Raw genomic sequence first — 18089 nt, forward strand, 5'->3', positions numbered from 1 at the left:
ATTAGTATGGTATTTATACTATTTTGTGCCTTTGGGGGAAAAGAACCCGTATTGTGTTGTGGAATGAAGTTCATTAATAATAAAGACACTTGGAAGTTACTGTGCCTTACTACCAAGACACTGGCATTCTGGGTAACTGCTTCTGATCACTTACACATTGGCTAGTAAAATTTTAAAAGCTCTACTGAAAGATACTCAGTTTATTATAATGGAAGTCCAGAACTTAGGCATTATAGATGTATATTAATTTTTATCATGCAAAATGTGTACATTGTTACCTCTCAATTAAAATAGAAACCTAAAAATTGCATTCATAATATTGAAACTATGCTTGGATGTTAGTATCTGTTAAAAGAAATGGTGTGGTCTTCTGATAGTAGTTTCATTTTATGATGTAATTTATCAATTTACAAATATTTTTACTGAGCAGAGTTTAAGTTTTAATCATGGTTTTTGTGTGGGCCAATCTTCTGATATTAGGTATATTAACACAGAAAGAGTTACTTCTCCAAAAGCAGAGCATTCTAATGTCCAGATAATTCTATTTTGTAGTCACAAGGTTAAGAGAACCTGTTTGACTTGTGTTGCATTTTGTTTCATGTATTTTGTTCCTTGCTGCCTTTTTTATTAATACAGAATATGCTTATTTTATACGTACTTATAGCATTCACAGAGCTATTATTGGCCTATGATTAAAAATCACCTTGTGAGCAGTAGCTTGTAATTCCAAGACAGTTGGAGGCAGCTAAAGGTACTTTCCTGACAGCAGAACCAACAATGTAATAATCTAAACACCACCCTTTGCTGTGTAACATCGATTTCAGCTTCTAATTACCCAAAGAGCTTTCATTAACATTGTGAATGCTTTTTATAATTGGAGCAGAGGAAAAAGTGAGATATGTTTTTAGTCATTTAAAGGATGACTCCTGGTTATTGTAGCTTTTGAAAAAAGAGAGAGAAAAAATTGGAAACTACTATTTTAGAGTTAGCAGGTATCAGAAGTGCTGTTAATGCAACTGGTAACAGTTTGCTTTATGCCCTGTTTTGTACAGAGCAAGAAAGATTAAGAAATGGCTCTTTCCTTCATTACCTAGTATCCTAGTACTGGTATGATAAAAGACAGATTGTGAATATTCATGAATGTTCGAAGGAGGCCCCAAACTTAACCTGTCTGGGAGGTCAGGAATCATGTTGGGCAGTGTAATTTTTAGATAGTTAGGAAAGGATAAGATAGGATCAAAAAAGGCAAAAGAAAGCAAAAAGCATGTTATGTAGGTGGGAGAGGGGGCATCAGAAGCATAAGAACTGATGTGACAAAAAAATCCAACAGTTAAGTACCTATTGTGTTTCAGATTATGCCATGTATGGGGGATACTGAGGTAAATGACATTCAGTTTTTGCTCTGGAGGAGCTAAAATTCTAGTTTAGAATTCATTTGCATAGAAGTGACACACACTGAGGAAGAAAGCATGAAAAGAAGAGATAGCTGGACAAACTTTTAGGAATTCTTGGATTTAGAAAATAAAATCCGATAAAGCAGAGAACAGTATTATTGAAAGATATAGTTGAGAAGATGATCAAGACCCATGACCTCGAGCTTAAGGATGAACGTGGGTTTTAATAAGGAAGAGGCAATGCCAGATTATATTGTTTAGAGAGGTGAAGAATGAGAAGAGTAGAGAAGAGAGCGATATCTTGTGATTAGGAAAATTTAACAAACGGAAGAGAGGCTTGGGGTTGACATAAATATTAAAGATTCTGAGAAGTGGGGAGCAGTAAGCATACAAGTGCAAGATTTTCCTTTCAAGGTTAACACAGAAGGGATGGTGATGGGATTGAGAGGGAAGGAGATAAACAGAGTCAAGGAAGTGGTAGAAGACTGAGAGGAGGCAGAGGTCATGCTGAGAATTAAGGAAATAGAAATGTGGAAATTATGATTAAGGAGTAATTTAAGAGTTTAAGATCGTGGAGGTGGTAGAATTTTGTGTGATCAAATCCAACATGTCACCTAAATGTAATCAAGGAGGAATAAAGGGCCACATGTGATTTTTAAAAATGTCAGGATGAAGCATTGGTGAAGTAAGACAGAAGGAAACTAGGAGCTTACTTGCCAACCTAAATGAAGACTCGAGAACTTCCTGTCATAATTGAGGTCCTTTAGAATCAGTCCCATGGCTGTGCCTCTTCTGCTCTTAGTCAGTAGTGAATTGATTTCATTCGACAGATATATTGTGTATCTGCCAGGTATGGGACGCTGTTTTAGGTATTTGAGATTTTTTGAAATTGAGTATTTAAATTTTTTTTAGCTTGAGTCGTTTTTTTAAAAGATTTTAGAAAAATGATACTAAAAGTATTGTTACTAAGCCTTCAATGAGAAAAACTTTTATTTTTTTATATCACTGACTTCTAGATTCTTGCTATAAAGGCAAACTTAGTAATATTATGAAATGTATTTAAAAATTGTTTTTTTGTAGTATAACTTTTTAAATAGCAGAGAAAGTCTCTGTATTTTTGATAATGCATGGTATCATTATAATCATTTTAATGTGGTCCTAGTCTTCTTTACTAAATACAAAAGTGAATAGGCCAACAAGGAATAGGGCCTCTAGATTCCATTGTCACTTGGGTGCATTTATTTATCTTCACCAAGATATGCTTTAATTATCTTCACCAAGAATTTTATAAGAAAGAATAAGAAAATAGAGTAAGGTAGCCTCTTTGTAAGGTTGCCACGCATTTACATTACTCTGTGTACAGGATTATTTTATTTTTCTATTTGAATCTATGGTGAGTAAAACTCAGATTTTGTTTTAAGGTTTTCCTCAGTTCCTTCTTAAGTCTTCTTAGGAAAACAAAGAACTCTTTCTTTTCTTTTTTTTATCAAATTGTGTGTAATTGGTTCTCTGCAAAAGTGACCTCCTCATTGAGGTATTTCTCATGTTCTCTGCTCATGAGCTCCCAAGGTTTAGCTCACTTACTTCTTCAGAATAATAAAATTTATGTTTTAATTGTGCATCTAAGAATTCTGCTTACTGTTAATTCATTAGCTGTTGTACAAGTATTTGTGCAAGATTCTGACCCTTTGTAATTTCACCCTGTTCTGAATTTTTACATTTTGTGAAATTTTGAATTTACCCCACAAATTTTTCTGTAGTAAATCACTGCTCCATATATATAATGGACAAATAATTTAAGAATTACTCTTTTGAAAATATAAATGACAAGTGATTCTAAAATCTCCAAACCGGAATGTTTGCTTCAACTTGATTATCAAGAAAACAGATGTAGAAAGAAACGTATCAGATCATAGTACGTTTATGAATAAAACATTTGATTAAGGAAGTTGAATTGATTGGTGAAAACCAGGGATTTTATATGCGATCACATGTGAAAAATATTGGTGCTTAACGTTACAAGGTTGTATTTTAGAGAAACTAGCAAGGTTTTGAGACTTTGCCACCTCCTCATGAAAAAAAGTGCCGTCTTCCTGGTGACGTATTACTACCTATTACTAGTTTTTAAAACAGCGATGCTCAGTCACGTGTTCTCTAGCAGCCTGCCCTGTTTTGTTTGGTTCATCTTCAGGGCGATTGTAGTTGGGAACTCTGATGAAACTAAAGTACAAATTCACAAATGTTCTTTTTAGGGTTTGAGAACAAAAACGAGGATTGGCTGACTTAGAAAAGATGCCCAAGTTTGTATCCTGTGCTTGTCCTTCTTCATCACAGTGTCTTTGTAAAGACGCTTTGACATCTTCACTCTGAGATCTAGTTACTGCTTTGTTATTGTGGGACTTTGACCCTCATCAGAAATTTTTACCTTATAAGCTGATAGAAGATAAACTTGATGCAGTTTATTTAAATCTTATTACTTCAATAAAAAATACAGTGTTATCCCATTAAAGAATATAGGGCTTATATTACTCGCTGTGGATACACCCTGACCTTTTTGATGACTTCCTCTTGGTTTTCAGGGAATAAAAAAGCAGAGAAGAGAGATTTTGTTGGTAACTAAGTAACAACAAAAGTGTATTTATTTTTAACTTAAGCCTTTTAATTTACTTTAAACATTGTGTTAAAATTAATGAAATTGCAGGGAATAGTCGGATCTGATATAAATGAGATAATAAGGAAGCCTTATTCTTTTTTTTTTATTGAATTTTATTTTTGATATACAATCATGTTGGTTTCAAATATATAACACAGTGGTTCAACAGTTACCCATATTATAAAATCCTCGCCCTCTCCAGTGCCGTCATTGTCTGTCAATGCAGTAAGATGTTACAGAATCATTAATTGTGTTCTTCATGCTCTACTACCATCCCTGTGACCAACTTATATTGTGATTGCAAATTATTGTGCCCCTTTATCCACTTCCCCCTCCCCCAACCCCTCCTTCCTTGGTGACAACTAATCCCTTTTTGGTGTCTATGAGTTTATTTCTGTATTGAAGGAAGCCTTCTTATTTTAACACAGAGCACAATACCTTTGACACGGTAAATTCTTGAGATAGCCTGGAATGTGGGGTTTGATAATGCTGTTTTCATACTGTGACAGTCAGGAACAAATTGTCTGCGAAATCCCTGCAAAGTATGGAAAATAAATAGTGTTTTGATTGTGTAACATTCCAACCAGGGGCTATAGTACTTAGTACTAGATTCTTTTTAGAGTAAAAGTGGAGACTGAAAAGTCATACATATGAATGAAATATGATCTATCAAAAGTTAAAACATGATTTTTATATTGATAACCACCCTTGGATGCTTTTAGTAATATCTTACAAATGTTTATTCATTAAATCTTTATGTTTTCTTTTGCATTGCTTTATTAGGCTAGAATATAATCCCTTTTTGGTATGAACTCTGGTAAGGTTGAATAGAGAACATAGCTTCAGTTCTGGCGCAGGGAATTGGGAACTCTTTGCCTAGAGTAGATGATAAATTGTGTAATGACTTGGTGACAGATTCTGTCTGGAGTTATTTCATTGGTTTTCAGCCTTATATTAATAAGACATTTTTATTTTCTTTCTTTAAGTAAAAAATATATTAATGTACATGTATTAATAGAAAGATTGCCTCACTTATACAGGCCAACCTACTATAATTCGTGAAATTATTTACTTAAAACATCATTTTTCAAGCTCATATTCAAAGTAAATGAAGTCATGCCATTCATTTAAATTATTTTTAGAGCATGCTTTTAGAAACATCTTATTCTGTAGGGTTTAAAGAGTGGAAATGCAAAAGAAAAATGTAAAATAAAAATTCAATAGATAAGAAATTATTATAAATTTTAACTGTGAACGCCGAAATCAGATAAATCTCATCTGTTTGTAAAGTACAACTTTAAGTGTGTTTTTTTCCCTCCCAGGACATTTATTCAGAGCAGCTGGGGATCAGCCGTTTAACCTGTCCACAGTGTCGAGTGCCTTCCCAATGGTCAGCCACCCAGTCTTTGGTCTACATTCAGCCAGCTCAGGGCATTCAGAATTTGGTGGTTTGGGGACACTTGGTACACCCACAGCCTTAGCCGCACATCCCCAACTAGCATCTTTTCCAGGTAAACATCTGTTACAAACAGTGCTCGAGGAAAGGAGGGAGGCTTGAAAATGTTCAAGCAGTAATTTGTTTATTAAATTGAACAAAAAGTATAGTCTAATGCCTAGTATATTAAAACTCTTGTGCAAGAATTGGCTCAATCCTGTTTATCATATGCAAAAAACCCCTACATTATATGTACTGATGGCAGTGCAGTTAATGAGATACTCAAGTGTTCAGCTAAAGAAATAGGTGTCTGTCTCAGAGCTGAATAGGCCAAGTTTTTCTCATACTTTTCACTGAAATATAACATGCAGAAAAGTGTACATACTGTAAGTGTAGGGCCTGATGAATTTTTCTCAGCTTGGAGTTTTTAAAAAATTATTTACCTTCTGAGGAAAACTGTAGTCCAGTTCTTGTAATGAATATCTCTATATTTTAATTTAAAGTTCTTAATTCTCTGTACTTTGTAAGGAAGATGAGCTTGGCTCTTAAATTTCTTTCATTTTCCATATTTGATGAAAACAGTTACAGATATACACCATTTACATGGCAGGAAGACAAGACTTATCCCAAATTATACAATTATGATTGTGAGGATTTAGTTCAGTAAACACCAATTAAAGCCTAACTTAGACAAACATGCTAAAATTTTTCTTGTTAAATTATTGCAAAAGTCTAAACTTTAATGTGTTTTCAGTAATTAATTTTACTTTAGTAAATTTCAGTCAGGGATGCATGATTTAGTGTTATATAAAATAATTTGGAGATTAGAGCATAATTCTAGAAACAAAGAGGCCTGAATTTGGTTTTGGTACTGTGTGAACTTGAATTCTAGAAACAAAGAGGCCTGAATTTAAATCTGGTTTTGGTACCTTGTGAACTTGAACAAATAATCTGACTTCTTAGCCTGTTTTCTCATCTGAAAAATGATGGTAATAATAATAGCCTGCCTCTTATGGTTCTTGTGAAAATTAAAGGAGATAAGCCATGTTCAGTGCTGATTGTAGTGTTTGGCATACATAATTAGTACATGGTTAGTAACTATCATTATTAGTTTCTCTTGCCCACTTTGATGGGTAATAAATTGCCAAGTGCTTCTGTAAAAGAAAACAGGTATCTTGTTTGAATTGAAATACATATATATGTAATTACAATTACATATATGAATATATATGTATATATATTATTTCAAGTACTTTAATTATTCCTTTAATTTAGTTGTCTGGGGAAGAAGGGAAGGTGGAAAGGGGTAATGCTACTAGAAAGTTAAAAGTCTTAAATTAAGTCTTAACATTTGCTTTTAAAACACTAGTAGGAATTATTTCAGTCAGTTTCTAGCATGGTTGCTTAGGCAAGATGAGCATTCAGTAGGCATTTGCTGACATGTAAGATTGCTAAGAAAAAAGCAAAACATAATAGTATTATAGTTACTGGTATCTTAAATTTCTAAAATTGTTTTATCATAGTTTATTATAGTATTGCTTCTGAGCATTTCTAAACCACAGTGTGATTACTATATTATTAAAAGCAAATAACTTCTGCACTGGAATGATGGGTAACTGTGTGAAGATTACTCTCCTGAATTTTAGTAATGTTGATATTTCCACTATATAGAAAAACATTTGAGAACTTCCCTGGCCTACACAAACGATTCACTCATTCATTTATTGTACAAAATTCTTGGAGCATCTACCATATCCTTTGCCCTAGACCAGGTGCTGAGGAATACTACACTAACGTAGTATATGTAATGTGCTTACATTTTTTAAGAAATGGATATGCAGGTAATTACAAGAGTCTTTAGTAGTTAAAGTATAACTATATAAGCATACTTTTTTGAAAAATGAACAGAGACTACTTAGTTTTAGTTTTAGAGGACTCATTTTTTTAAGCTGTAGATTTGGTATAACAACTTTAAATTCTCTGTAATTGGCTTTATTCAAAAGGGTAACCAAAATGCCAAATTTTTGAAATCATCTATTAAATAAATAAAGACATACAAGGAAGAAATTGCTAGGAATTTTAAGGAAGGAATATTTGTTTTTAAATTTTACATACTTCCAAATTATTCTGCATTTTAGATGATTAAATCAACAGATAACTTATTTGATGGCTATTAGTATAATTATTTCCATTTTATATTGAAATCATATTTCATGGTAATTTCTTTGAAATTACTTACAATTTTTTGGTTATTGTATTTTTATATTATATTACCATGAATTTTTGTGAAGTGGCCGGCTCTGTCAAGTATGAAAAAATTTTAAATTCTGCTATATCTTCTAGGCTCAATATCCTCTGAAATATTAGAATCTTTCAGTTGAAGATGATTAATGTTGCTACTATGCTGTTACCTCCTTTAATACTTTTAGAAATTCATTATATACTGGTTTATGTGATTATTTTGTACATTTTATATTATTAAAAAGCTACTATGTGAGTGACTAAATTTTTTTATTGTCTTAAATTTAGAAGATAAGCTAGTCATTTATTTTCTGTGATACATTAGACTTCTATAAAGTTTGTAGGCAGCTCTACCATTTTCATCTTTATTTGACCTTATTTGCTTGTTTTCTTATTTGTGGCATCAGCTTATTTATAATGTACACAATTTCCAATTTTTTTTCATCCATATTGTGTACTTATTAAACATTGACACCCTAAAGTACATTTTTGTTTTTTCTGAGTTTGATTATGTCTAAAATGTTTGAATCTTACTACATTTTGATTATATTACTGATTTGTTGGTTATTTATACAGTCTATACATGTAACTGTAATGTTAATTATAGACTCAATATTAAATAATACAAGTATCTTTGGGAAACCTCAGTCCTTTTTATCAGCTATGTGGAACCTAGTTTTCAAGCCTATAAATAGCAGTAGTTTTCAACTTTGCTGATACAAGCCAAAACACACAGTTTTTCTTCCTATGTAAATACATTTCTTTCATCTAAACAGTAGATAAATGATTAATGCTTTTGTATGGTTATTCTTGGTTCAGTTCCCATCATTCAGGCAGTTCTAAATATACATTGGTGTCATTTCACTAGCAGTGCCTTCCTGTAGTGTAGAAGAATAGCTTTTGCAATTTTCTGCTTATGTTTTTTAGACGTTGCAGAATAGCAGCTACCATGAACATTTCACTTTTTCTAAAAAACAGATTTTGCTATTAGATAACTTTACATCCTCTTTTTTTTTTATTAAGGTATCATTGATATACAATCTTATGCTCAGGTTTCACATGAGCAACATGGTGGTTACTACTTTCCCCTATTTTCAAGTCCCCACCACATACCCCGTTACAGTCACTGTCCATCAGCGTAGTAAGATTTACATCCTCTTTTTAAAGAGATATTCTGAGAAAGTTTTAAATATCATATAACACAATATACTGACAATACTGAATTTTCCCCATACTATATTACTGGGTTTTTTTTCCCTCTAATTTCCTTGTGGCTGTAACAGTCAATGAAAAATATAACATATGTTTTGGGAGATTAGCCTGAAAGGTATTAACTGATTGGTAGTCTAGCAGGTTAGCTAGTAGGAAAAAATTGTTTCTGAGATTTTAGATGGGGGAGTCGGGGCAATACAAGACTCCCCTTTGGATTATTTTCAATCGCTTCTGAATCTTCAACCTTCCTTAAAAAATGTATTCTAAAAAATTTGACTTCTCCTCTTTTCTAAAAATTTTAACTAAGAGCCACTATTCAAACACTGAAGTTGCATTTGATAACTTTTAACCATTTAGTTATTTTCTGTTGACCAAACAGTCATTGTTCTCTGTAATTTATGAGAGAAGTTACAAACAAAGTTCAAGCTTTCTTCATTAACTTTAAGGGGAGAAACTTATATAATTATAATCTTTTATACTTCAATACAACTTACTTCTTTTGGAAATCTTTGAGCACTCTTCATTTCTTAGACCAAAAAAGAAGGCTCACTGGTTTTGCTATCCTTGTTTTCTTTGAGTATAGAATGTTTTTTTCATAAATACATTTGAGGTATACTTTGTTACAGTAGTTTTTGTATAATTATTTAAACCACATGATTTATCAGGGTCAGGTTTATATTTGTACATAATTTGAGGAAATTCTTAGCATAGGTTGTACACGATAACCTTAAATTCTAAGGTTTTAAAATAGGTTAGTCTAAAATACTTAGGTTTCTTTACCAATTAAAAAAAACTTTTATAAGTCATTAAAAAGTCATATAGTTCTTTAGTATCCCTGGTTTCCCATTATATTTTTAAAACCATAGACTACCTTTGTTCTTCATAATCCCGAACTCAGGGAAGTTGCTAAGTGAAGATCTTTGGATACTGTCTTTAATCTTGAAAAAAATTTCAAGGTTAAAATATAAAAAGCATTGTTACATTAAAAAGAAAGTTAATTCAGGTATTTTTGTATGTTTGTTGTTTTGTTTTGAGGTGCAGAATGGTGGCGAACCACAGATGTTCATACTCGCCCAGGGGCAGCCTTCTTTCCGCCGTTACTGGGGATTCCACCGCTGTTTGCTCCTCCAGCCCAGAATCACGATTCTTCATTCCATTCAAGGACTTCAGGAAAAAGTAATCGAAATGGTCCTGAAAAAGGTATCCATGTTAAACTTAAGTTCCACAAATCCTCCACTCCAATACCTATTTTCAGTAGAGTTCAGGTTTAATTACATTTATGTGGCATTTTGCTAGACACTTTACATTGTCTTGCTTAATCGTTATAGTAACTCCTTGAGATTGGAAGTATTCTCATTTTGCAGTCAAGCTTAAATAAGTTATTCAAGGATATACTGCTCACATATTGATAGGGCATAGTCAGGATTTGAATCCCGGTCTTCAACTCCACTGCTTTTTCCTCTGTGTGTCATTACCTCCTTTATGTAACCCAATATAATGTACTACTTCTATAATTAAGTAGTAAAGTCATTAAAACTAATACACTAGTATTCCTTGTATCTTTTAAATGATCATTAATATTCTGTAGTTGGTAACATGTTAGAACATCATTTGCAAATTATAATAGCATTTAGATGATTTATTATCATCTTTCTATTCACTTGAGTAAGTATTTTGGGGCGTTTGCTCCGATAGGGGGGATATTTGCATTTAATGATCTCCCGAAACTTTTTTTTAATTGAAGTGAAATTCACATAACTCTAAAATTAGCCATTTTAAAGTGAACAATTCAGTGGTATTTAATCCATTCACAATGTTGTGTAATCTACACCTCTATCTAGTTTCAAAACATTTCCATCATCTCAAAAGAAAACCCCATACCCATTAAGCGGTTTCTCCCCCGTTCTTCCCTCTCCCAGACCCTATAACCAATAGCTTGTGCTCTTTCTCTGTGGATTTAACTGTCATGAGTATCTCATTTAGATGGAATCATACAGTAGGTGACCTTTTGTATCTGGCCTCTTTCACTTAGCATAATGTTTTCAAGAGTCATCCACATTGTAGTATGTATCACTATTTCATTCCTTTTTGTGGATGAATGTAGTATAAACATGTTTATTTTTATTTTCAAGGTGTAAATGGGTCAATTAATGGAAACAGTACATCATCTGTAACTGTTGGTATCAACACATCTGTACTGTCCACTGCTGCTTCAAGTTCGGTGGGACAAACAAAAAGTATAAGCTCAGGTGGAGGAAATCGAAAATGTAATCAAGAGCAAAACAAAAACCAGCCTTTGGATGCTAGAGCTGACAAAATCAAAGACAAGGTAAGTTATTCTTTGAAGGTCAAGCATATAACAGATCTATATATGTCAAACCACCTGAATCTAAAGGTATAATTTCTTATGAAGTACCAACTCCAGTTTTTGCAGATGAATATTTTTATGGTGTACTAATATTATGTATCTCAGAAAATTAAAAGTGTCAGCATCAGTATAAATAATACAAATTGTAGTAGTAGCTAAGATTTATTGAGAACTTAATACATACCAGCTATGCTCTAAGTGCTTTGCATGTAATACCTGTTTCAGGCCTCCTTGTGCCCCTAAAGAGGTAGGTACTATTATTACAAATGGGGAAACAGAGCCACAGAATAATAGGCCATTTGAAGTCAGAAAGGCTGACTTAAGAGCCCATGTTTTAGAAAAACAAAAACAAAAATCTTTTATTATGGAAAATTACAAATACACAAATGGGCAGAACAGCATAATAATCCTGATTACCAGTATTCAGTTTCAGCAGCTCTCACGTCATGGTCAGTTTCATTACTTTATATCCTCAACTGTGCTGGTTATCAAGTTAATGCCTCAGCTCTAAATTCACGCCTTTCTTCTTTGCCAGTTGGCGCAGTGTCAGACCTTGTCAGTAGGGGGTCCTGGATGAACGCTGGTAGAGGAAGAGGAGTCCGGTCCTGGGACCAGCATTTCCTTCTTGCTCTTATGCTGTGGGTGCCAGAGGGGTGGCTTCCTCTCCAGCTGGCAGCTTCTCTGGTGGTAGTGGGCACTGCCTGGGGAGTCCCACTGCCCTGCCAGCAGGCAGCTTATGAGTAAGTTTTGCTGAAATGCCAGCGATTGGCTTCCTAGCTAATTTCGCCGGCACTATGGCCAGCAGTGCCTAGCAGGTTTCTCCGGGACTCCGGAGACAGTGTTTCCCGTGTGCTGGCCTCACCTGTGACACCGCAGTGAGCTTCTTGGCCACCCAGTGGGCAACAGCCACATCCTCTCCAGTGAAGTCTGAAACTCAGCCTTGGGTGGATGCGGAGTTGGAGGAGAGAGTCCCCCTTCCAAGTTTATTTTGGTACCCTACCTCAGCCCTGTAGGCAGTAGCTGTCCCCTGCATCTGCTTTGCCAGCTTTCTTTGCAAGTCTCTTTAGCCCTTTTAGTAACTCATTTTCTGTTACTGGTTAGTAATTCTTTATGATAGTATTTCCCTATTCAAATTGCTAATTTGGTTTCTGCCCCCTGACCGGACGCCGTATGCTGTGGAAGTGGTATCGGGAGTAGAGTGAGTGTGTAGGTCCACCCGTGTAAATTCACCCCAATGTTCTGGTCACTCTAAGACTTTGGATTTCCTCTTCCACGGCATGTTAGAGAAGCTATGACATTTCAACTTAATTAAATGTAGGCCACGACTGAGTCTGGGTCTCATACATCCAGCCAGGTAAGCTGAGATACCTCCAGCTACATGAACTAACACATATTCAGAATTTCTAGTAAGTGTACCCATGTCAGTGAATTTGGTCTGCTCCCATTTGTAATTTCTTCTTGAATGTGAGGTCTTGGTTTATTCTGTTAAATCCTTAGCATCAACTGCAAGCATTTTGGAAAAAAAGATAATAAACAGGGCAATGTTTCCACATCTACATTTTATAAAAACCACTTTCTGGGACTGGTTTTCTAGCAGAAGAGAGTCAAAAGTCTGTGATCCTGCACACATCCCTTCCCCACCATCTGTGCTATATTAGGGATGAGGAGGCTTCCAACACACCATTGCAAGGAAGGCAAGATATGGGTAGCCACTGGCTGCAGATAGCCTTGATCTGAACTTTAAATCTGAACAGCATGCCTCCCAGGCTCCAGTTTTTAATCCTAAGGAGATATTTTATCAAAGAATTCATTTGTCCTTTTTCAAGACAGCATCAAGGTCCATTTATTTTCCAGGATCAACCGAAGAAATAAAGATTTCTGTCCTTTTGCCCAGCATATTTCATAGAAATATTCCTCTACATATTTCAGTTCCCTTCCCAGCAAAAGATACTGTTTTCCAGAGTACAGCAAGACAAATGAGGGCCTGGAAGAGGCCATGTGGTAAAGCCAAGAAGGCTAACAGCACCCATCACAAAAATTCAAAAGGACTGTACTTAGGCTCCAAGACAAATATTTCCTTACCTCTTCAAGCCACTAAGCACCTGGACAAATGTGATAAAAGACACTTACTTGTTTCCTTCCAAGGACATGAGTTTCAGGGTAATGCTGTGGCTCCCAACTGCTCTTCACTCTCCCTTCTGTGTTTCACGGGCATCCCAGTGGCATGAGCACCAAGGTGCCATCTCTGCACTGCTGCCGGCTTCTCAGTGTGCCAGTCACTGACTGCACCACCACCCTTTCCTGACTCCCGTAGTATTTTGAGGCAAATTCCAGACAGCACGTCATTGTATATATTTCTTTATGTATTTCTAAAAGTTAAGCATCCATGTTTTTAAACCTTATACCACCCTACCACTTAGTGCTAAAAGCTAGTAAAATCTAAAACCTCCAGTGCCTCTACAAGGTACAAGGCATTGAGCAAGACTTGGGAGGCACGACGTTGAAACAGACTCTGTCCTTAGTTCTAATAAGGAATCTGCGTCGGCATTTCTAAACAAAACCAGTCCTGTTCAGATGCAAGGTATTGCGGGTAACATGTACTACGAATCTACAGAGGCAGTCTGTCTCTTCGATGATGTGGGGAGAGATTCTGAGGTACCATAGTGGTGTCTATAGAGATCTGCATAGAAGTAACGCTAGAGAGAGAATGGCTTTCAAAGTGAGGGATATTAGAGCTTAATTTTTCAGAAGAAGAGCATCTTTGGATAATACATGGTCTGGCATGAATTTGTGGTTAGAAGGTTGTTGAAGTAAAATGGAGTTGAAGGGCATTGGCACTAAAGAAGAAATACTGTACTTTTTTACCCAGTGTTTTTCAGTTTGAAAAGCTTTTTAAAAATTGCTTCATTAGCCCCTTTCATGTGTACTTTGAAAAAATATTCTTCAGCTAATTTTAATAATCTCTTCTGGGGTTACTTATCTCAGTAGTGCTCACTGAAAATCATTGATTAAGTGCAATTGACTCATATAGTCTGTATATACATTTAGAATAAATACAGATATTTTTAATTAAACAATTAAGTAAGCACCACTAAAATACGCTACATACAGCCTGTTGAGAAAAACAGAACAATTCAAGGTTGAGTAAGTTCCCCTCCTGCTGCCATACAAGTTATTATTACCACAGCAGCCAGAACCATTTATTTTTAAAGCATAAGTGATTTTTTGTGGTTTTAAAACACTGTGTGTTATCACTCCCACCAACAGTTTTCTACCCACTCAGAATAAAGTCCTTGCCATGGCCTACAAGACCCTGTGTGTTCTGATCCCCCGCGAGTCCACACAGCCTTCCTTCCTTCGTCTCTGTCCCTGGATCCCTGTGCCGTAGCTGGTCCAGCTGAGTTCTCCTCTTTGAACATATCAGCCTTGTTTTCAGCTCATGGCTCTGCCTTTGCTGTTGCACCTGTCTTGAAAGGCTCTTCTGTCTGTATGTGACTGGCACTCGCTCTCCATTTAGGTCTCAGCCCAGGGAGGTCCACCTGGTAACTGCATCTGAATCTTCATCCCACCACCAGCGCACATTATCTAATTACTCTGTTTTAGTCATGGTGTTCATCACTAAAAACACTTACTTAATATTGTTTATTGAGCTTCTCCCTGTTCCCACTAGGGCAGAGTTGCTATCCGCTTGTCACACCCTTGTGTCCCCAGAGACTAGAGCAACTATGCCTGGTACATAATAGCCCTGAACTGGTGTTTGTTTTGTTATTGAAAGTGGTCTACAGTGAAATGAAAGTTCAGGAGAGGGTTCTGAAATGCTTTTCCCAGATTGGATGGAGGAGTGGGGGGATTAATAAGCTCTTCCTGGATCATTTTTTTAATGAACCTAAATTTATTTTTAAAATCTTTAAACGACAGAAAAGGGATATACCTAATTGTGTGTGAATACAAAAAGAACTACATACACCACACACTGACACACACACCAGTATCGACTAAGGAGATGAAATTGGTGATATCAAAACTCATTTTTCTCTTTTTCTCTAATACTGTTTCTGGACCCCCAGATCCAGATTTGTGTGCCCAGTGCACAGTAAGCCAATCTCTGAGTCACATGTTTAAAGCAGAGAAAGCTTTCTTCTCAGATGGGCAGCCCAAAGACAATGCAGGGGACCTTTCCAGAATCTGCCTTACCAGATGTGGGCCGAGGGACAGGTTATATGCTATGGCAAAAGGCCATGGCACGTAGAGCAGAAACTGGAAGGGCTTTGAAGCTTCTCAGAACCAATCTCATCTTCCCGGTGCCCTGGAGGGGTCCTGGTATGGTACCTATTGACTCTACTTCTGGTATCAGCTCTGCAACATAGATATTATCAACCAACATCTGCTCTTCCCTGTTTCCAGCTTCAGGGAAGAGGACAAAGGACAAGATGAGGTTAAGGATCCCTGCAAGGCGTGCAGTGTGTAGGGTGACTGTGAAGGGAGAGCCTGGTGAAGGTGCAAGGAGTAAAGAACTATGTGTCCGGGTCCGATACCTGGACGTCTCTGCTCACATGCAGTGAATTTTTCTGATGGGGATTAAATTTGTTACCTGAACAAAAGCACACTCTTTGCACTCCATCAGAGAAGCCTCTGCAAAGACCACCTGCATGAGAATCACATTCAGTGCTTGAGTGTGGATCCTTCTGCCCTGTTTGGAATTGGAATGTGCTGGTTGCAGCAGGTTCTGCAAGTGAATGTTATGCCTGAAGGTTTAGAACCTGCACCACTACACCAACTCTGGAGTGTAGGCCTCATTTCTCATGCCCTCTTTAAATAAACAATTACACAGATTACTTGGGCATTGAAATGGTTTATTTTTCCCTGCTGAATCACTGCAGCTCCTTTCTTAGCCCCTACTAAAATCAAAAGTGGTAACTTCAGTTCAGATTCCTTGATTTTTATAGTCTTGCTATACATGCAGAGAAACCCACAGCAGATTGGGGGTGCAAAGAAAGAGCTGTTTCTCTGCCAAATAAATGGTAGGCTTAATATTGCCATATTACTACTCTTTCCTTTTAGTCTCCACTTGGTCTTCCTCATCTGGATTCGCACACTACTCCAGTTCAGCTCCGAATCACTTTCTGCTTTAAAATGTGAGGGAAGGAGATAGCTCAGGGAATGATGGTACCTGTGAGGGGGCTTATTGAGGGGTGTGTCTCTGGAGGCAGCCTCACATTGCTAGTTTGGAGCAGTTAACCTGGAGGACGGCTGCAGGCAGGTAGCACGAGTGACTCTCCTCACTCATATGCGTTTTATTTGATTTAAATCGAATTTCAGAAGGCACAGAGGAAGGAGTATAGATTTGCAGTCAGTAACTATGGCTTCAACCTGAACTTCCTGGCAGAGAGGTGTAGTACTGTCTTTCATTCCCTAACCCCAGTAGTCACGAAAGGCTGTATTTCCAGTAAGACCATAATTTCAGTAATTCATTGTTTTTATTGCTTTTTCTGTTTTTTCTGATTTATTTTATCAATCAGCATATGCTGTTGAAATGTTTCAAAGTAACTTCATATTGTACTCATTCTTGTTGCTCTACCATTTCAATGTTCTTTTTCAGTCTCCCTTTTAGCAGAGTTTTAACTTTTCCATTGTTATATAGTTATTAAGTATAATTCATCTCATGATTTTTCCTCTTTTTGCCACCATTGTGTGTTATTTAAACACAAAAATTTCCTTTTATGTGTCCTAATATCCCTTTCTACCAGCTTCGGATTTTCTTTTTCCCATAGAGTCTTAAATGTTCTTTCTCCCATAGAGTCTTCTCGCCAGATATTTGTGTCTCTTCTGGTGTGAAATATAAAAAATTAAATTCCTTGACCCTAACTAAAGCAGCCCTCTAAGTCTTTTGCTGCCTATTCTATATTCTTTACAGCACTTACTATTGTACGGAATTACTTGCTTTTATATTAGTCATCTGTCTGCTCTCCCACCCAAAACACCACTGCTAGGCTCTCAGTGTCCTGGTGGAAAGGACACTGTCTTAAACAACATCTTAGTCCTGCAGCTGGGAAGGTGTGTTTGGCATGTTATATATATATAAATATTTGGCTACTGACTCATGATCTGAATAAAGAAAGGAGACTAAAACTAAATATAAAACTTCAGTGTATGTAACCCTTAGCATGGTTGGAATTATAATTTTGTAAATTGCTCTTTAGTTTGTCATACATTGTGAAGCATGGCAGTGACATATATGAGTAGATCTATGTATATACTGTATTGATTTTTCCAGTGTTCTGTACATGAAAGAACATGTACTATTTATTGGAGAATTCCTGTCAGGTCATTTGATCCGTTTGTTTAATAATTATCCTTTTAACATGTGACTTTTTCTTTTTTCCTAAAATGATATTTTGAAATTGAAAATATCACTTGAAAATTAAAAGAGCCTTCCTCTTACTGATACTTGAATTTTTTCCAAGAATAAAGTCTCACTAAAAATTTTGTCTTTATCCAGAAACCAAGGAAGAAAACTATGGAAAGTTCTAGCAACAGCGATAGTGATTCGGGTACATCATCAGACACCTCAAGTGAAGGCGTTAGTAGTAGTGATTCAGATGATCTGGAAGAAGATGAAGAAGAAGAAGATCAAAGTATTGAAGAAAGTGAAGACGATGATTCTGATTCAGAGACTGAAGCACAACATAAAAGTAACAACCAGGTATAAATAGCTTCGCTGGCAGTATCCACACATTTATTCATTCATATTTAGGAATTAATTGGTTTATCTTGACTCCCAGAGTC

General features: G+C 35.9%; 1 protein-coding gene across 26 annotated transcripts in view; it reads left to right on the plus strand.

The window, feature by feature from the left end:
• BAZ2B (bromodomain adjacent to zinc finger domain 2B) overlaps positions 1-18089 on the plus strand; it is a 350617-nt gene that overhangs the window by 249203 nt on the left and 83325 nt on the right. For 19 of the 26 annotated variants that reach the window (XM_057505529.1, XM_057505503.1, XM_057505506.1 and 16 more), the window contains 4 exons: positions 5370-5558; positions 9971-10135; positions 11068-11264; positions 17803-18006. In XM_057505529.1, the coding sequence (XP_057361512.1) occupies positions 5370-5558; positions 9971-10135; positions 11068-11264; positions 17803-18006 (755 nt within the window). The remainder of the gene's footprint in view (positions 1-5369; positions 5559-9970; positions 10136-11067; positions 11265-17802; positions 18007-18089) is intronic. The other 7 variants (XM_057505511.1, XM_057505524.1, XM_057505525.1 and 4 more) reach the window with 3 other exon arrangements.

The sequence above is a fragment of the Manis pentadactyla genome, chromosome 8 (genome assembly GCF_030020395.1).
Source record: "Manis pentadactyla isolate mManPen7 chromosome 8, mManPen7.hap1, whole genome shotgun sequence".
NCBI classification, from domain to species: domain Eukaryota; kingdom Metazoa; phylum Chordata; class Mammalia; order Pholidota; family Manidae; genus Manis; species Manis pentadactyla.